The 20,823-nt window shown below is 51.3% G+C and overlaps 1 protein-coding gene across 1 annotated transcript; it reads right to left on the bottom strand.

Annotated features, from left to right (window-relative positions):
• Window positions 1–2,967: 2,967 nt before the first annotated feature.
• GRIFIN (galectin-related inter-fiber protein) lies at window positions 2,968–4,455 on the bottom strand. Its single transcript, XM_077186997.1, has 3 exons — window positions 4,330–4,455; window positions 4,077–4,239; window positions 2,968–3,653 (listed from the first exon to the last, which is right to left on the bottom strand). Coding segments are annotated over exons 1-3 (330 nt in total). The 5' UTR covers window positions 4,332–4,455; the 3' UTR covers window positions 2,968–3,488.
• Window positions 4,456–20,823: the final 16,368 nt, after the last annotated feature.

The following is a 20,823-nucleotide window of genomic DNA, read 5'->3' as shown; positions in this document are numbered from 1 at the left end:
GGATGAACCAGAGCGTTTCTGAGCTCTGCAGATCCACTCCAAATGAGGAGAACTGGTGGGAAAGGGAGAGCCCACGTGGGAGTCATCACTTCTGTCACTTTTGCCTCCTGAGACACATCTCTCTTTCCCAGGTATCCTTTCCTGGTCTGTGTGAGCCACACAAGCAGCAACTGCTGCTTTAGCTGCAGCTCCTGACTAGGACAGCCCCTACCCCATTCCACAGCAATGTGCTCTCTGGAACATTCCAGCTGGATCCTCTGCACAGTTTGGCCACAGCAAAAATGCAGAGCTTTGTCACAGATGTGTTTTATGAAAAATCTTTTCGTTAGGATCTTCTCTCCTGAGAAGCTGAGAGGCCTCAGAAATGAAATGCAAACAATAATTATCTGCTGCTGTGGAATGCAACAGGTGCATCTTTGATTGGTCTCATGTGGTTGTTTCTAATTAATGGCCAATCACAGTCCAGCTGTCTCAGACTCTGGTCAGTCACAAGGCTTTATTATCATTCCATTCCTTTCTATTCCTTGCAAGCCTTCTAATGAAATCCTTTCTTCTATTCTTTTAGCTTAGTCTTAATATATCATTTTCTTTTAACATAATATATATCATAAAATAATAAATCAGCCTTCTGAAACATGGAGTCAAGATTCTCATCTCTTCCCATGTCAGGGTTCCCTGCAAATTCCTACAGAGCTTGACCTTGAGGCTGGGCAGTGAAATTCTGGTGGGGGATCCTCCAGTGCTGCACCCCCAGCTGCTGCAGCCCCTTCCCCTTCAAAATCCCCGGGCAGGAGCTTGTCTTCATTTATTGTCTTCATTTATTGTCTTCATTTATTGTCTCTATCAGTTCTCCCCCCAGGTCATGGACAGGAAAGCTGATAGAAATGTGGAAAAGGATTAATTTGCCCCCTTTGATCCCCTCAGTGCCAGCACATGATGCCTCCCTGCAAGCCTGGTGTGCCAGCCCTGCTCCAGAGAGTTTAATTCCCCATTTTAATTGCAAGGCTTAATTTTTTTCTGGAGTTTTCCCTCACGGGACAGATGAGGGTCACAGACTTGGAGGGCATCTCATTCTCCACAAAACTCTGCAAAACAGCTCTAAACAGCCAGCCCTGAAGTTCTGCTTCCAGCAGGGCTCTGTAGATTCCCAGACCTCTCTTGCTCTTCTGCCCCCTTCACCCTTGGCTGTGTTTTGGCTGGAGGAGGCAGCAGATAAAGCCCTGAAGGCAGCAGCAGAGCTGGGGATGTGTCAGGAGAGATTGGGCTCTTGGTGCAGATGGCAAAGGAGTGAGATCAGCTGCTGGCAGGAGCTGGGGGGGATGTGTCCAGGAGTCAGGGCATTATCTCTGTCTCTGCCTGATTTTTGTGGCATCTCTTTATTTATTTGTACTTGAAATGTTTTTGCCCTCCTTGTCTGTGGTCTTTTCTGGGGAACAATGAAATTGTGGGGTGTTTCTGCAGCAGGGGCTGTGGATGCAGCTGGTGGCCATATAAGTACAAAGTATTACCCTTATAAATCATTTCGTCACTTTTCCTCCGTGAAAAATGATCTGTCTTTATCAGCACCCAAAAAAAGCACAAACAGAAAGGACAATTTCTTTCAAATGCTGCTCAGCATTATCAGATGGATGACACAGAGATCCCTGCAGGCCTGGCTTTGTGCCTGTTTTGCTGAAGGCATGGCCACGAGAGCAAAGTGTGTTGAAGCCTTGGGTTATACCATAACGCCCAGAATTTGGGTCGACTCTCTTGTCCCAGTGGTGATGGATTTATTCCAGGCTAGAGGAAGCCTCACCATCTCCAACTTTCCTGACTTGCCATTCAGACCACTGCCATTTCCAAAACCTGTTTTCTGTTCTTTTTGGAGGGAAAATGGTACCATTTGGCACCATTTTGTGTTCCCCATGAGCCCTTTGCTACAAGAACAGGATGGTTTCCCATTAGTGCTCTTGACAGTCTGGAAAAACACTGCAAACTTCTTAACAGGTTCATGAATGTCAGGTTTATGGCATCATGTGTTGTGGTTTTCTACACCCACCTCTTCCTCACAAGTCCTCGAAACTGTAAATAGCAGGAAGTGCTGGGAATGGCCAATTTGAGCACTGAGAAAAGGCTGGAGCAAGGCTGCAACCTTCAGAGATCTCATCCAAAGGCAAGGATGGATCAGGGCTGACTTCTTATTAAGTGATTTCTCCTCAGTGAAAAGGACTGGCAAGGCAGGACCATCTTTGCCCTTGCCATCAGGAATGTGTTCTGTCTTATATGTGAGGAATAAAGGAGTGATTGGAGGGCAGCTGTAATTGCATTTTTGGAATAAGTTCCTGTTCAGATTTAACACTGTGACATTGTGCTGTTTATGATGCGTGTAATTAAAACAAAGTAAAAATAACAACTTTTACTCTGCTGTGGCCTGGTCAAGGAGTCACAGATATGTTGTGCTCCAAGGAAGAGGCTGGAAAAGGGAAGAGGGTGCAAGGGATGAGTGGGTTGTTTTGAAAGACAACTAAAAAGGGGGGGAAAAGAAAACAATAAAGCAGAGAAAAGCCAGAGGCTACCCATGCACATCCCCAGGCACTCTGCTCATTCCAAGCTTATCAAAATTTCTAGATCCACTCAGTTCCTTTTGTTTGGAGTCCAGCTGCATTCCTGGTGCACGGTGGAGGAGCCATGTGCTTTCATGTGCCTCCCCCAGCTCTTGCCCTCCTCTGACACACAGCATCACTCTGGGGTCTGTCTGGGAAGCCTGGAGTTGGCAGGGGCAGAGCTGAGCAAACACCTCCCAGCTGGTGAAGGGAATTCCTGGCAACACCTGGCAAGTTGAATCTGATCACACTGTTCTGCATGCCAGGGACCTTCACCTTGCATTAGCCCTCAAAAAAAAAGCAGTATTTTCCCAGAGCCAAAATCACACAGACCTCAACAGTGTCCTCCAGCCCATTGCTCATGCCAGCTGCCTGGATTGGCAGGGAAGGAATGATGAGGTTGATCTGCCCCGGGAGGGATGTCTCAGCAGGGATTCCCTTGGTTGATTTTATTGGCAAATCTGGTGTCATTCTTACCCAGCTCCTGGAAAGAAACATCCCTTTCCACCCCTAACATCCACATTCCCCACGTGCCCAGCTGAGGACTGGTACTCATGCACACCCTACTCTTGGGCAAACACGATTTCTAAGGTAACATTGAGGTGTCCAGACTCCTGAAGACAGATTTTGATGTGCAGCAAAGATGATCAGACCTACAGAGCCTGTTGTGCACCCTAAGGTGTAGGGGCAGAAGGTCTTTGAAGGGCTGGGCTATGGGGTCAGCAATGTGGCTGGTAATGGGAATGACCATCCCTTCCACTCTGAGGACACATGGCCATCTCCCTGGTTGGTGGTGGCATGTGGAAATGGGGAGGAAATGATCCTTGGCTGAATCAGCAGCTCGAGGGGGAATGGTCTGTGAGAGGGCCCCAAGAGTAAGAGAGTCCCTTGACTAGAGTCTGGTCTCTAGTAAAGAGCTCGTTTGGTGATTTCCACTGAAGAAATGTCAATATCATCCAGAATCTGCAGCTTGGTGATGGATGAGAGATTCTTCTGCCGATGCTTGTACTGCAGGACTTTGTTTTCATTGATGAAAACGTGGAAATAGTCCTGGTCAGAGTAGATTTCAACCTGAAAGAGAGACTGTGTTATGTTCATGTTCTCACTGGACCTTGTTTCCATCACATCAGGGAGCTGCTGGATCTGTCCACCCACCTCAAATCCTGCCAGAGCTGACACACACACTGCTCAGCCCACTCTGGGCAAAAAGAGGGAATAAATGAGTTTTTCCTTTCATGATAACAAAATCCGGTGGCAATGCAAAGCCCAAATTGAAAACAAATGCTGCATCCAGGGATTACTGCTGGAGCTCTGCATGGCTGTGCCAGAGTTGGGTATAAATCACCAGGTTTTAACAGGATTACCAACAGGAGACAAAGCCAGAGAGGGGATGTTGCTGGGCATGGTGTTGGCAGGAAAGGCAATGGGGAGCACCCCAGTATTGGCTGGGTTAGTCCTGTTACACCTGAGGAGACCTGTGGGGGACAGAGTTACCTGGAAGGGCTCCTTTGCTTTGAAGGGAAAGGTGCTGTTAACCTCTTCCTGCCCCCAGTGGCTGTTGAGGAAGGAGTTGCAGACAATTCTGGAGATGGAGAGGCGAGGGTTAAAGTGGAGAGCGATTTGGTCTCCGGGATCACAGAGCAAATTAACCTCAAACCTAGGACAGAGAGAGAAAAGGGATGGAGAGCTGGGAACAATGCTTCTGGCCCCTGTGAGCCAGGGGAGCTGGGAGCAGAGCATTCCTTACATGCCTGAAGTGGAACTGGTCTCACCCTTGACCACGATGCTCCATCCAGGACAGATTCCCTCTGGATGCACGGCCTCAAACTGCAGACAAGGAGCAGGACACAGCCAGGTGGCAGAGCTGCACTGCCCCGCTCAGCCCTGACACTTCTTTCTCTCATTTTCATCGTTATCTTCTTTCTCTCCCCTTCCCACACAAGCACATTCTCTATCCCAGTCTTTTTCTCACTCCTAAATAATCTCAGAGACTCCAAACTGATAAGAAATCAAGTCTCTATGACACCCAGTTGATGAGGTGGGATTTGCTGTCCCCGAGGTCTTTTGTAAAGAGCTGAGCGGGATCAGAAAGCAAAAAATAAAAGAAGAACTTGAATGCCTTCATTGTTGTCAGGACACAAAGATGTTCTGCTTCTCTCTGCACCCGAGCAATACAAAAATCTGAAGCAGAAAACTCTGTGATGCTTTGAAGCAGAGGAACAGGTGTAAAGTGACATCCAGTCTGAGCTCACCCAGTGTTACATGGCTGATTCTTCCCAAAAGTTCCTGCCTGAGCTCCCCATCTCCAAGGTTAAATTTGCATAAAATGAGCTGGAAAATGTTCCTTTTTGAATAATTCATAGTTTTATTAAATAACTCATTTCAATAAGAAGTTCTTGCCATTTCACCTCACTTTTTTTTGTCTTTGGCACTCTAATGATCTTGCATTTCTGAGCATCCCCTCTCACAAACTTATTGCTCACACTAGGAAAATTTCCCCAGCCTTGACATCTCCACTGCCAGTTGTGTGCCTGTTTCTCCTTCCTACAGCTCAGGACTTCAACTCCCCTGTTTCTTTCTCTGTCATGAGTTCTATTTCAATGCTTTTTTGGGATATACATGTTTTTGGGCAGGAGCTGAGACATTTAGGCAGGAATTGGCAATGACCAACCTCATACCTGCATGCCTGGAGGGCAGCTTTGGGACCCCACACGTGTGGGCACTGAAAAGCTCTGACCAGTGTTCACCCCTGTGAGGCACAGAAGCTGCTGGAGCTGATGAGCTCTGGATTCCAAGAGCACCTGGCAGCACCCAGGTTCACCTGGCCTTGACCTTTAGTGTGTAATCATTGCACCAACCCCAGCAAGAGACACAGCACACACAGCAAAGAGCTGTTCCCTCTGCTACTGGATGAAAATCTGTCCAATTGCCCGTTACTGAGCATCACAAAACTCACTTTTGCAGTAGCCTGGACCAGATTGACAGAGAGGAGCAATAATCCCTGTGTTATTCAGGATTTCTACCTGTCTGGCCCTTCTCTTCCACTTTCCTTTACCCACTGTCATTCCCATGCTTGTCACTGTCATATTTTCTGGAAAAATCTCCAATCCTTCGCCAGCATTTCTTCTCTGGGGAAGCTGAGAAGCCTCAGAGAGAAATGAAAACAATAATTATCTTATCTGCTTCTCCTGTGTTTGCTGCTTTGGAATGTGGTCTGGAGATTGTTTACCACCTGGTCATTGATTGGTTTCATGGGAATTGTTTTAACTTAATGAATTGTTTACCAACTGGTCATTGCTTGATTGGTTTCATGGGAATTGTTTTAACTTAATGACCAATCACATCCAGCTGTGTTGAGGCGAATCACAAGTTTTTATCATTCTTGTTTTTTTTTTAATATTATTTCTTTATCATTCTTTATCATTCTCCTGTCTGTATCCTTTCTCTTTTAGTATAGTTTTAGTATAGCATTCTATAATATAATATAACATAATATAATACGATATAATACGATATAATACGATATAATATAATATAATATAATATAATATAATATAATATAATATAATATAATATAATATAATATAATATAATATAATATAATATAATATAATATAATATAATATAATATAATATATTTACATATAATAATGAATTAGCCTTCTAAGAACATGGAGTCAGAGTCACTCACCTCTCACCTCGTGCTGGGGACCCCTGCAAATGCCACCCTTGCTGTCACCCCGCCCTGTCCCCATGCTCACCCGCAGTGCCATCGCTCTCCAGCCCTGCAGCCCAGCCCAGGCATGGACAGAGGGGTTTTTATGGATGCTGCTGGCCAGGAGCCCACGTGTGCGGGGGCTGGCATCACCAGGGGGCTGAGCTGTGCTGTCAGAGCCGGGATGGGGAGCAGGAATCCCGCTGAGCGCGGCGGGGCCAGCCCGGTCAGGCGTGCGGGTCAATCCGGCCCCGCCGGGCTGGATCGGGAGCCGTGCGGTCGGACAGGATGGAACCGTGCGGTCCAGAGGGGTCAGATGTGTCTGAGGCAGGAGGGAAGGATGGGGACTCCCAAAGCTGAGGGAGATACCAGCAGTCACCTCCAGGTCCCCAGAGAAGGGAGGTGGCAGAGGAGGAACGGTGCCTCCGACAGGGGCTCAGCTACACCCTGACCATCAGAGATCGCTTTTTCTCCCTGTTTCCTTTTTTCTCTCTTTGTGAGTCACAGGCTGGCCTGAAATGAGCTGATGCCAGCTTTGTCACAGCTACGTTTCCCCCTCGTGGTGCCCCGGGATGCTGCTGTGCTGAGCTCAGCACGCCCCGGTTCTGCATTTCCCTTCCCTGCTGGGGACAATGCAGGGATTTGGGAGCAGGGTGAGCGAGCCTTTGTCCAATATTTCCTGACATGGAAATGCACCAAGACATGAGCAACGTTGAAATGAATTTCAGTGATGAGGTGTTTTCATAACCTGGGGAAGGGAGGGATGATTGTGCATGTCCCCCACCTTCCCACAGTGTAAATGTCTTAAAACCATGAAGCACTGTGCCTATCTCTGCATGCATGGGAGGCTCTGATGGTCCTTGGCTGGTCCTACAGGAATCCATGGCTTTAGTGGACTAAAACCCCTTTAATGTATAGGCCACAGCACTGGGTATTATTTAATGTTTGTTTTATTTCCAGCAGATAAGCAGAATGATATCTACAATTCCAGGCTCTGGTGCCCTTGGCAGACAACTAAAAATGCAATTCAGCAGACACAGAAGCCAACAGCCTCTCTTGGGACTGAAAAAGCCAAATCCCAGGCCAGGATTTGCCCATGTGGACTCTCACAAAGCCAAGCCTTGTGAAGCTGAGCTCTGCCCTGGTGTCTGCAGGCGCTGTGCTGGGAGCAGGAGCAGAGCTCTGTGCTACAGATGGCAGCATTGGGTCGTGCAAGGGAGCCCTGAGCAGCGGCAGAGGTGCCCAGGTGGTGCTGGAAGGACAGGGACAGGGACAGGACATCCCAGTGCCTCTCCTTGGGTGGCTGAAGGATGATGGATATTGGTGCCTCCAATCTGCCCAGCTGCATCTTTCCCTTTCTTATGGCCTGACCCCAATATTGTGTTTTCAGCCCCCAAATCATCACTTCCTGCTCATTTCTGCTGCCTGCAAGGGACTGCAGGGAGAAAGGGCTGCTTTTGAGATACTCACAGTGATAGAGGGCAGAACCAAGCAGAATTGCTGTCCTGTAGGAAAGGAGGGTCTGCAAGCTAAATAAGTGTGTTCAGTTTATAATGATGATGTTAGTGATATCATGGATGGGGGTAAGGCTTGGGCACTGCAGAGCAGATTGTGTTCAGGCAGGCTCAGCTCCTTCTCAAAGGGTGAGGCTGGGTCACCCCAAATCCAGACCAAATCAGGGGCTGTGATTTCCCCAGAGCACACCTCTGTGCAAGGCTCCTCCAGCCTTGCTGATCTGCTGCCTGGCAGCATTTACACCTCCTCTGCAGCCATTTCATTTCTTGAGGGAATTCCTAAAACTCCTCTGTGCAAACAGGGGTCAGCCTGTGCTCTGGCCATGCTGATTTAGGAATGTGTGACCCCGGGAAGGGTTTGGGATGTTTCTTTGCTGGCTCTCCCCCGTTCCCTTTCCCACAGATCTATGGCTCTGCAATAACTTGGGATCTCTCTCCAACATTGCTGTCTACAAGGAACTGGCCATGTCAGTGCTGTGTCAGGGCTGGATGCTGTGAATGCTCCTCCAGGCTTAGTATGGGAGAAAAAATGCCTATAAAACCTTTGTGAGTGAAACCTTGGTGCCACAGACTGTGGTATCTCTCTGTTTCTGTGATCCTACACTGCTGTGCTTTATGGAACTGGCCAGGAGAGGGCTGGAGAGTGCAGGCAAATCCCCGAGGTAAATTATAACAAAATTCACACATGGTTCTAACTCTAACTCTCCTCTAACTCTGGAAGAGTCTGATGCAGCACCTGCTGCTGCTCTGACCGGGGTCAGTGCTGCAGCCTGCAGCTCTCATCCCTGCTGTAAGGAGACTCCAGGCTCTCTGGCAGGAGCCCCTTGCAGCTGCTCAGCCCAAGCATCCCCAGGCAGCTCATCAGAGAGCACCGAAGGAAAACATCACACCCTGAAAGGTGGCAAGAGAAACAGGGGAAGCTGACACCCTGGCACACGCTGCTGGGCTCCAGCTGAGCCTCCTGCCCCTCATTTGGGGCCAGCCCTGCTAACGAGGGCAGCCTCAGTGCTGGCAGCTTCTGGGAACCACTGTTTGTCAGACTTTCCATTCTTTGGCCTCCTGGTAGCATGTCCCATCACCCTCCCAGTCAGGCACTGGTGCTGGGGAAGGGAAGGGCATGTTCTCTTCCCCAGCAGCTGTCTGGGTAGCTGCTGGCTATGGGATTCTGCTTTTATTCTTGTGGATGGTAAGAAAAGGAGCCTGGTTCTGTCCCGGACAGTGCCGTGAATGCGATTCATTGAAAAGTGAAGTCTCTGCCTCCCACTGCTCTTTCCCCACACTGGTGGGAAGGGGAAGGTGATCCCACCCCTGCACAGGGCCATGAACCCACAAAGTGCAGCTGAGGCCAAGGCTGGAGCTGCTGCTGTCCCCAGCCCAGCTCCTGCTCCCCGCTCAGGACTTCCCTTCCGCGGCTTTGAGGAGCGGGGATGAAAGGCAAGGAGTGCAAACACAAAGCATGCCTGGTTTATTTTATTTATGACTGGCCTCTGCTTAAAAGGAAACCAGCATTATCAGTCCCAGCACTGCCAGGTCAGATGAGTAAATGAAAGAGAAGGGTTTCGTTTATGACTGGGAGCTCGAGTTTGCTCTTATAAGGGCATCCTGCCAGCACTGCTGCTGCCACTGCTGCTGCTCCTGTCAGGGCTGGCCAGGCCCAGCCAGAAACTGAACCAGGCTCTTCCAGAGGTCAAAGCCCTGAGGCTGAGAGTGGCAGAGATCAGGTTGTACCTACCCCTCCTTCTTTGGCTTGGGGCAGCCACATGTGCTATGACACAACCTCCCTACAGGCAGCAGTGGGTCCATACCCATATCTGCTGAGTGTTATCCTGCCAGGCTTGGTGAACCTGCTGTGCTTTCCTGCTCAATTCCCCAGGGAGAAAGTGGTAAAACCATGTCAGAATAAGTCCCTCTGCCCTCACCAGTGACTCCAGCTGGAAGGGAGTGCTGGGTTTGGGTCATGGCTGGTGCTGATCCCATTGCTCCAGCTCTGTGAGGTGCAGGCAAAAGGTAAACACACACCCTGGCACAGGCTGCTGTTTGATGCCTGGGGTTTTCAGAGCCAATATTTGATGATCCGTAAATAATTGCCCTGTTGTATATGCAGGGACCTGATTTATCCTTGCTCCTTGATGATACCTTCCAAACTCCTCAGGAGACATCTGCCTCCCTGTTCCTGGTGATTGATGGAGGAGGAGGAGAGCTGGCACTGGGCCCCGTCGTGCTCCTCAGAGTCAGTGTGTGGGTGTACTGCTTGTCCCTCCACGGTGGCTCAGAGCTACAGCAATGACAGATCCTCAGGGGGAGGGAGGTTATGTATGAACTCTCCCTGCTCACTTTTATCTTGAGTCCCTGGTTCCTGAAGAGCAGCATCAGCACTGTCAATTCCCCTTTCATTCCCCACTGCTAGCTCTTGCCAACTCAGAAGTGCTTCCCAGCGGCTTCCCAGGTGAGGTTTGTCCCTGGGAGCCATTCTTCCTCAGTTTGAGCAGCTCTTATTCCATGTTGAATGATTTACTGCCCCAAAGCAGAGGGGGAGGACGAGGCACAGCAGTGGAGGGGCTGCAGCTTGGCCGTGTGCTCTGCTCCTGCTCTCAGCTGCGAGCGCAAACAACAGCACAACCATCTCCTGCTGCTGCTGCTCCCCTGCAAGCTCCGTGCCAGCCCCTTGGCCAGGGGGCCCACATGGCAGCAGGTCTGAGCAGGGCCCAGGCAGGGCACACTGCACATCCCAAAGCCTCCCTCGTGCCCGGGAGCAGCGCGTGGGCTGCAGCCGCAGCCTGAGCCCGCAGCTGGGTCTGGAGAACGTGCAGAGAGAAGAGAGCCTGGGGCGGTGGAAAGAGGGAGGGAGGGAGGCAACCTGTGAGGTTTTAGGGATGCTCTGGGGTTCAGGGAGCAGCCACAGGTGTCTCCCATATGCTGGAGCCCTTCTGGCTATTGGCAGGTTTCATGAGGATTGTTTGGGTCTGGGGAGCTTTGGAATTTGTGTAGCCCTGCTTTTTCACCATTTTCTATTGAGACTTATTAACATAAGGAGTGCTAGGTTCTGACATCATAAAAACTTTTCCATACCCTTGTTTGATATCCTCATCACACCTGAAAACATTTGTCCCACAGGCTGCATCCTAGAGAAGGTCCAGTTTGGGGTCAGATGGTGACTGGCACTAAAGGGGGCAGAAAAACTCTAAAAAGAAGAAAACAATGAGACCATCAGCATCACAAACATCTCAGCCTCCTCTAGCCAGTTGCTCAGCCCAGTGCTGAGTGACCTTTCCCGGGCACAGAGAAGTGCAAATAATTCTTCCCCATGAGGAAGCTGTGCCAAGGCCAGAGCCAGCTCAGCCCCTTCCCAGCAGGAGCCAGCCTGGGGAGCTGTGTCCAAGGGCCACCATCCATCAGGGTGGCACAGATGGTGCTGTGTGGATGAGCAGTTTTCCCTCCAGGCAGATCAGTGGTGGTCAGTGCTGGGACACAATAGATGGCATCATCCTGGAGCTGCTGATAGAAGTGTGAACCCCACCCCAGGGAGACACCAGGGAGCTTAGAGGGGGCTTGGAGGCATTTGCTGGGGAGGAACTCTGGGTTTGGCCAATGAAAAGGGTTTAGGGACTGAGAGGCTTGCAGCTCTGGTCCTTCCTCCACCTCTGAGTATTTGACCACTCCTTGCACCACCACTGCTTCCTTCTCTTGGTCTTGTTGCACTGAAGCACCAGCTCATCACTGCCCTGCTGCACGAGAGGGACAGTGACAGTAGAAGAAGGGATGTAGGGTCCACTGCCCATCCCAGGCTCTGGGAGGAGGTGGGATGACACAGGGGTGAGTGTAGGAAGGACATTTTCAGCCTGGCAGGGCATGACACGCATCCAAAGGTACCAACAGGACCCCACACACGCCTGCCTCAGGCCACCCCGTCAGCAAATCCTTGAGCTGGGAGCACTGGTCCCCTCCAAAGGGCTCTGACCTTTGCTGCTGCTGGCTGAGGAGAAGTGCTGGGGGTTGCAGCAACCTACAAGAGGCAGCTGGGGGAGGAGGATGCAGCTTTTTGCTATTTTGGAGAGCAGGGAGGAAGAGGAAGAGCTGCTAACAAAGAGCGAAACTAGAAAAATGACGACGATGACAAAAAACCTTCTCCCGTTTAGGGAACCAAATGTATTTGTTTCCTGATGAGACCAGGATAGCTCAAAGTGAGCCACAGCAGAGGCTGAGTGGCAGCTCCCAGGTCCCAGGGTGAGGGTGGGACTGTTTGAGCTGGAGAGGCACCACCAGCCCCCTGAGCCCCCGACCTGCCCAGGGCCAGGAGCTGCCTTTGCCTCTCTCCTTTGCCCGCTCCCCTCCATCCTCTCCCCCAGCCACTGTCCAGGAGCAGCTGCCTTGCTGTCCCACCAGGCAGGAGCCAAGGAGGTGCTAGCCAATGGTAGCACGTTTCTTGGAGATTTTGGGGCTCACAGAAGTGCTGAGGAATGAAGAGGGGGAATCATGGCCTTCCCTATAGCCATGTCTGCTGGTGCCCATCCTGCTGCTGGCTCCTCTGGGGCTGGAGGAGCCACAAGCCCACCTCCCCGTGGTGAGTTCTGCTCTTCTCATAGACAGTGAAATTGTTCTAGAGACAAACAAACAGCCCCTGCCCCAGGGAGCCTGTGGTCAAGACCAGGAGATGCTATGTTACTTGGTTTCTTCTCTATTTTCATTTTGGCTTCTAGACTTGCAGATGGGCTCCAGCCACAAAGTCTGGAGGCAGGTCCAGCTTCCAGCCAACTCCTGGCTTGGGTGGAGGCTGAGTCCAGGCTGTTGATTCAGTCCCTCTCTATTTCTGGTGCTGGCTTTATATGTAATTTGAGTTTATATAGTTATGGATAGGAATAAGTAGAGCGTGAGAATTTCAGCACGGGAGGTGAAGGGATGCTTTGTGAATGAAACATTTGTTAGTGCAAGGATTCAGCAAGAGGAAGGGACACAAACTGGCAGGAAGAGCACAGTGTGGGGGGATGGAGGGGTCCAGCAAGGGGTTTAATCCACTGAAGGCTCCACCCAGACCCACCCACACTTTGGCTGCAGTTTTCCTGCTCATAGAGCAGCTCTGGGAATTGGGGTTGAATCCCATCTGCATCTCAGTAGCAGCTCAGGGGAAGCCAAGGCACGCTGAGCAGCTGAGGACAGAGCTGCAGCTCCAGAATGTGCTGTATCCATCTTCCCTGCTCCTGCCATGGCTGGTGGTGAGTCCCCAACCCCTCAGGCTCGGAGGGAAATGCCATTTGCTGCAGCCAGGGGCAAAACTCCCACTGATGGAAAAGGACAAGGACTGCAGGGGTTTGGCCTTCATCTTCAAGAGAGATCTGTGGTAGCTCTGACCTGCCTCAGCACTTCATCAATCCTGGCTTGTGCTTGATGTGGATCGTAGCCTAGGGAGATGTTATCCAAGCATGACTCTGCTCCTCACATCCTCTGCTGCTACTCCTCCTCCTCCTCCTTTAGATCTCTCTGATGGGAGAAATTATCTTGTTTTCTGGAGCTTTTACCAAACTGCAAGGGGTTTTCCAAAACATCTGGAACAGCTCATGGAGCTGGAGTGGAGCAAAACGCTGAGGGTGGAAACAGGGTCATGGAAACAGAGGCACCCTGTTAGATTAATGCTTGGGAGCCACACTGGGGCGGGCTGAGTTCAAATCCTCACCCCACTCACAAAGGAAAACAGCTGGAAAGGACACTGAGACCCTCCCCACACCACCACGTGCCTCTGGGTCCTGCTGCCCAGCAGGAGGACCCAGCAGTGCCCACCTCAGCACAGGGATGGGGCTCTGGGTTCTGCAGGGCAGCGTGGGTGTCCTGGTGTCCCAAACCCTGGTGTCCCAAACCCTGGTGTCCCAACCCCTGCTCCTAAATTCAGGCTGTGGGAGGAGCTCTAGAAAGAAGCCAGCATTTTGCAAAGGGCAACGAGGCCCCTTGGGTTATTTGGAGGCTGCCAGCTTGGCATCCATCACTGCTGGAATACTGAGATGGCTTTGAATACAAAGCAACATGTAGTTAATTAAAAGAGGGGTGTAACTGGTGCCAAGCCCAGAAAATGATGAAAATAGACCTCTACTAACATCTCCATTTCTCCATTGGACTGATAAAGAGGATCTTGTCAATGCCACAGCCTTGGTTGTGTGGTTTGACTTGGCATCAGCCCGTGGTACAAATAGAGCAGGGGTGGAGTCTGCTGCTCTGATAAATTGATAAATTCTAGCAATGCAAAGCCATCAGAGCTCACCTGAAGGGAGGACAAACAAGGCTGGGGGGTGCAGCTGTCCTGGGGAACTGTGTGGGGTTCACAGTGGGGTTGCAAAGGGATTGGTTCTTGAGCCTCCCTGGTTTTACCTGTTAAGGGAAAAAATAAAACCCTTCTGGTAACATTTTTAGACAGCTGCTAAAAAATAAGCCCGATCACTTGACATGGTGCAAGCCAGAATTGCCTTTATTAGTACAACCACAAGGAGATTCTAGGAAAAGGGAAGGTGTGATTTATAGGATGGGACAACCTCTTTCTTGGAAAGGAAAATATGTGAAAGCCGTGGCAGAACCAGGACTTTTAGCCTTATTTCAGTGGGACACCCTCTGAAAACGTTTCTGTGGTGCCTCAGGGGTAATCCAGGCTCCCAGGACCAGTCCTCAGATTTGTGATTTCACTGCAGTAACTCTGCCTGTGTCCCACCAGCTGTGGGGGGGTGAGGATGGAGGGTGCATTTCCTGTGGCTGTGACAATGGGGTGAGAGCAGGGAGGGCCATGTCCCCAGCTCTGGTGTCCCCTTGCCAAGAGGAGGGTGGCACATTGGGAGTGTCCAGGAAAAGTGCCCCAGAAGTGATTCAGGGCCTGGAAATGTTGCTTATGCAGACAGGGTGGAGAAACTCGGTTTATTTTGTATTATTTTTTGTCATTTATTTTAGCACTATATATCGAAAAGTTTTGGCTGATGGATGATGATATTCCCTAAATATCAGAACTGAGAGGGGAGAGGGTTTCCTGGGCCAACAGGAAAAGCAGGATAAGATCAAATGAATGAATACAAAAGGGTACAACTTTGGGCTGGAATGAGCACTAAGGTCATCTGAAAAATTCAAATGGAGACTGGAACACCCCATCCCCCTGCACTGACTGCCACGAAATCTTTAACTTCTGCAGGGAATATTTGGGAGTTCAGGGTGAGGGATTCTTGCATGCCGTGGCTGTGCCTCCACCTGCCAGCCCACAACAGGCTCTGGGTTTTAAAACCAGATTTAAACACTGATGGCCTCAGGCTTTCCTATCCAGGCAAGAAAACAAGCTGTGAAAAAAGTAAACATGTCACTGAGGTATTTTCCTTTCAGATGGGTTGATCTTTCCAAGCTCAGAGAAAGGACACAAGGAAGGTGCTGTCAGACATGAGGATACCAGCCTTGACTTCACAAATATTTGAATAATGTTTGCTGAACTTCATGTGTTATTCCAGAAGAAACAAAAACCAAAAACACAAAAAACAAAAAGAAAAAAGGGAAGAGGAAAGGCTTCACTGGGCTGTGGCAGATGTGATTCCCTCAGGTAACCTCACTGCTCAGCCCAGGCCCAGCAGCTGCTGCCACCACTGGCTGCATTTGCCCTGGCATGCCTGGATGGAATCCTTGTGGCATCCAAACCTCTTTTTAAAAGAAGTGGTGACCCATGGGGCACCTACCCCACCTCCATCCCACCCCACAGCACCCATGGACTGCTGCCACAGGGATGGGCTCTGTGCCTTGCTCGGGGCACAGACAGGACATTGTTTGTGCAGGACTTCCCTTGAGTGCCTTCGCTGCTGAGCTCCCTCTGTGGTTTCCTGTATTTGAAGCCCTTATCTGGTATCCTGCCACCAGAACATGTGCTTGGGAGGGTGAGTTTTATGGGTTGATAAGGTTTTATTGCAGCCAGACTTATTGGTGGATGGCTGAAATAAAGAGATGGGGGGCCTGAGGAGATGGGGTCTAGGCAGCTCCAGTTTCCACTAAACTCAGTAGTCTGGACACAGGTTTTAAGTAAAAGCCAGGCAGGTTCAAGTCCAGCTCAGGCATACCTGGGAAGGTCCTTGTCAGAGAGCCCCAGGGCAGTGTCAGTTTGTACCTAGGAATTTGGTTTCATTGAAATGTTTATTTCCATCCCCTGGCAAGGGGAAGCAGCCACAGGGATGTGGTGTACACAGTGCCCTGTCCACAGCTCAGCCCTGTAACACACCTCAGGAACCCCTCAGAACCCCAGAACAGTGAGGGCTCTCCACTGCACCCACTAGGCCATCCCACCAGGTATGGGTGCAATACATATATAGATTGCACCCTCTTCTGCCTCAGTTTCCCTCTCCACTCCTCACACCTCCATCACAACCTTCCCTCCAACGTGGGCCAAGTCCTTCTCTTGGCAGCAGCTTGCATTTAACTTTTTCTCTTCCTTAGCATCAGATTAGAAATAAATTAAGCTGGCCAGTAATGACTTTGCCAGGTGCTGAGTGCTGCTGCACTCCAGCTCTGAGTGTCCTTTGTGTGCGTGTGTGCACAAGCGACCAACAATGATTAAAGAGCATTTATTAGTCCCATGACTGAGCTGTAATAGGAAAAACCTGTGTCCTTCCTGCCAGTGAGCAGCACAGGGAGAACAGCTCTGCAGGAGTGCTCTGCCCCTGCTCCTGTGCAGAGCAATGCTGTGGCCACAGGGTTAGAGGGTTTTCTGATCTCTTTTACCCCAAGGAACACACGGGGAATGTGATGTTGGACATGGGGATGGTTGTGTGTGGTCTCCCCAGGCTGTTTGTGGTCCCTTGTGGCTGCTCCCTGGGTGCTGCAGGGGACTGGGGGCCCTCACCATTCAGTTCTGTTCCACGAGCTGGTGCTTCAGCCAACTCCTGCTCATGTCCATCCAAGGACACAGGGTGATGTGGAGGCTGTAGTTCTTGTGAAGGGATTTGTTTGCAATGATTTGAACCAATCTTCCCCTAAATCCATGCTGTGACCTGACTTCCAGCACAGAAACCCCCAGAGCACTGCCAGGGAGCCTGCTCTTCCTGATTTATCCATCAGGCTAACAGAAAGAAGAATTACCTTCTAATAAACTTCAGCCTGCTCTTACCCAACCAAACACACCAGAACCTTTCCAGAATGTCTTTTACTTCTGAGATGGCAGACACCAGGGCATTCCCCTGGCTGCAGGCTGAATTGCAGGGCACAAACAAACATCTTCAGGACAGATATTGTCAGCCACTGGCTGTGGCTGTGCTCTTGGCATCCCTTGGCCCCAGGGATGTGTGACTGTCCTGGACCCACCACCATGGAAATGAATTAGGGACTTCTGGGACCTGGGATGTGCTGTGGGAGCATCAGGTCACACAAACAAAGCAGCCCAAAGTTACTGCTGCTGTCTCTGCAAGAAGGGACCAATTATTTCAAGTATTCTGGGCCAACAGATACAAACTGTGGCCAGACACAGAGCCTGCCCTGTGGATGTAAATCTGTCAGGAGGCCAAGTGATGGGGAAAGGGCTGATTTTTACATTTTGGTTGAGACCTCTTCCCAGCACAGGGCTTTAAGCTGGTGGCTCACCCCAGCCCCACCACATCTCAGCAGAGCAAATGCTCAGCACTTCTGCCAGGCTGCAGCCAGCCAGGGGATGCTGCAGGGGGAATTTCAGGGAGCAACTCGAGTAATGCAGTAAAGAGAGAAAACAGAGCGAGATATTTTCTTTCCTCCCCCATAGCTCCACTCCTGGGGCATCCCTTCAGAGCCTTCATTAATGTCAGAAGGCAAACACGGGGAGTAGGCTGCCCTTTCCCCTGGACCTGCCCCCTCTGAATCACGCTGGGCTTGCAGCATTTCCTGCAAATGCCCCCCTGGGCCCATCCCGCCCTCCTGCAGGACCCGGCGCTGCCATCCCTGCCTGCATACAAAGGAGGTTGCATCATAACTGCTTTTTAAACTCCCGGGCTTTTGAAGTCAACGCCAAAGTTTGTTTTTACACCTGATCCGAGCCAAGTCCCTTGTTCTGATGTTTACGAGAGTCTCTTTGGTTAGCAGGAGCTGAGCTCACCTTTATAACAGTCAGGTTATCTCAGCAATGTTTGTCCAGACTGGAAAGAACCTGGGCTCTTGAAGAACTGAAAATCAAAGGAATCTGGGCTCTAGAAGGACTGAAAATCAACGTCATGAGAGACACCAAACAACAGCTCTGCTGGAAGACTTCCAGCTCTCTCTCCAGCCGTGGCTGAGATTATCAGAACTCCCTGGAGGGGAAGAGACATATTTTGAGGATAGACATCCTTTAGAGGAAACAGGGAGAACCTCAAAAACAGGGCCTTGAAGTTCACAGGGCAGGGATGGAGTCAGCTGCACCATCACTCACCCCACACCCATGGTGAAGGGAAAAGATGCTCAAACTGGGCAGGGACCCCCAGCATTCCCAGGAGCAGTGGGTTTGAGCACGGAGTGCCTGTTCCTCCACTTTTGGGCTCATTTTGGAGCTGTGTAACCCCTGTGACAGCTCTGACCATGGCACAGCAGGGCACTCCCAGGATCCCTGGGCATTCTGTGTCCTCTGCTGAATATTTGCAGCGCAGCACTTCACAGACACCACCCTGGCTGTTCACAGCATCCCGCTTTCCCCCAGAACCAACCAGCCAGGCTTGGAATACACATCCCGAGTGCAGGGCTGGGGCTGAGGCGGCAGCACAGGGAACCACCGCCCGCAGCAGGAGCGCGCTGAGAAACCTCAACCCAAATTCCTCACCGCGGGCACGGAGCAAAGGAGGCGCTCCGGGCAAGATGAAAGCCGAGTGCTTAATGCAGCAGCATCTTCCCCGAGCCGACTTTCCAGTCGCGGCTTGCACGGGCTTCCTTGCGGACATCTGGCAGATGGGCCGGGAGAGGAATGCGATGGGCTCTGCAGATGGGAGGTGCCGCGCTCAGGTTGCAGCCGTGGGGCAGGGAGTCGGTGTTTTGTTTATAAACACGGGCAGGATGACTAAGATAAGAAGGGGATGGTAATTAAATTAAATTAAGGCTCTGGAAGTCGTTAGATGAGCCTGAAAGCATCAGCAGCCGCTCGGATTCCTAGTTCTGCCAAACAGGGGCTCGCTGTGGTGGAGCATCAGGGGGTGGCAGGGGAGCAGGGGGCTCTTTCATCAGCTCAGTGGGAGGAGATGGACACAGTTACATCCAAACAGGGGACACAGAGGGGAGTCAGGTAAAAATGAAACACCAGAGCATCAGGGGAGGAAGGGAAAGTCCACAAAGGTTCTTCCCATTCCCCTGGGAAAAGAGTTCCCAGATCATGGATGGGGAACTGAGGCACTGTGGGATGAAGGGACGAGGTTCCCACCGGGATTTTCGTGCAAAGAGGAGAGTTTTGCAGAAGTCAGTTGGGTTGTAAATGCCCCTTCACATCCAGAGCACCTCTGCAGGTGGTTTGAGCCTCTTGGTGAGAGAAAAGGGAAGCAATCAGGTGAGAGCAGGTCAGGAAAGGCAGCCCTGACCCAAACTGTCTGGGAGGCATTTCTTGGCTGAGGGAGTGGCAAAGCCTGTCAGCCACTGACTGCTAAGTTTGGAGAAAAATTACTTAGGAAGTGTGGCAGCAGAGGTGGAGGTTTTGGATGGGTTTCTGTATCCAGCATGGAGGCTGCAGCTCCACCTGTGTCAGCTAAGAGAAAATGATGCTCAGAGCCCAACAAACCCACCCAGCACTGGGAGCTTGTGGCTTCTCTTCCCAGGGCTGCTGGTTTGCTGGGAGATCCTGTGCCTGTTTATTTTTCTTTGCTGCTTGCAGTGGCCCTGATACACCTCCAAGCCTTAAATGCTTTCCCTGCTGCCCACATGGGGTAAATTGGTCCTGGGAGCTTTCCTACCTCCCTGGGAAGAGGGAATGGGCTGGGAAGGTCTGGATGCTGCAAGGCAGGCAGGCTGGGGGGCTGGGGCAGCTCGGGAGAAGGATGTTTTATGGACATCCATGACCTAGAGACTAATGTCTGCTGCTGTCCCAGCTTGGGAACCTGGCCCCAGAGAACATGATGCAGAGACATGTGCTTTTTAGCTCAGGAGGTCTTTCAGCCTGCTCTCCTGGTGCCAGCCCTCTGCAAAGGGCTGTTGGGAAGCATGGAGGAAATACCAACAGAATCCTTGCAGCATTAATCATGGCCAGGATGGTGAATGCAAATAAAAACGCTGGATCCTTGGAGAGGGGGAGAGACCCTTTTCCCACCAAGTGTTTGCAGGGTGCTGGTTGATCAAAGCTGGGCTGAGGGAAAGGTTCTCTCTCATGCAGGTGCCAAGGGGAGAGCAGGTAACTTATGGGTGGCTTCATGTTTCTAATTAGTGAAGTAAGGACCCACGGCAGCCCCCAGAGCACCCTGCTGCCGCCCTCCTGACACATTCCTTAATCCCAGCCCAAGGAAACCATCAGCTCAATCCCTGTCAGAGCCATCAGGAGCTGCAGGGAGGTGACAGCTTGCTGTGATGCTGATGGAGAGGGAGGCACCACCCCGGTGAAGAGGCTGGAGCAGCCAGAAGGATGGGAAGCAGCTTTTGGGGATGAGGCTGTTCCTGCAGCCCCGCCAGTGTGGGCAGGTGCATCCCGTGGGTGGCCAATGCCCTGCCACATGGATTCACTGCTTTGTGCTGGCAAATCCTCTCCTCTTTGCCCAGAAGCCCCCACAAGGCCTCTTTCCTTCCCCTGGGGTCGTGGGGAGGGGGCTGGTGGCTGGGAGGGACAGGAGAGCACGGGCTCAGGCTGGCATTGCTGCTCTGCTCTGTGAGCAGCCCATGCCTGCCCAGGCTGCTCGTGGCTCAGCTGTGCCAGGGCTCAGGGCTGAATTCAGCTCCTGGCACAGCTGAGGGCACAGAGGGAGCTCAGCATTCCCTGGGGAGCAGGGACTGGTCCCTGCCACCCCTTCCTGGTCAGTGGGACACCCCACAGGAGGTTTCACCCACACAGTTCTGTCCTGCTGTGGTCCTTGGGGCAGGCTGAGCTCCCCTTGCAGCTCCCCAGGGGAGA

Source organism: Agelaius phoeniceus, chromosome 16 (assembly GCF_051311805.1).
Source record: "Agelaius phoeniceus isolate bAgePho1 chromosome 16, bAgePho1.hap1, whole genome shotgun sequence".
Taxonomy (NCBI): Eukaryota; Metazoa; Chordata; class Aves; order Passeriformes; family Icteridae; genus Agelaius; species Agelaius phoeniceus.
Note: the sequence above shows the minus strand (reverse complement) of the source record. Positions and strands in the feature narration are given on the sequence as shown.

Coding starts and splice junctions, on each gene's coding strand:
- GRIFIN (XM_077186997.1), bottom strand. Junction 3,654..4,076: donor AAGCAAAGGAGCCCTTCCAG/GTAACTCTGTCC, acceptor TCTCTCTTTCAG/GTTGAAATCTACTCTGACCA.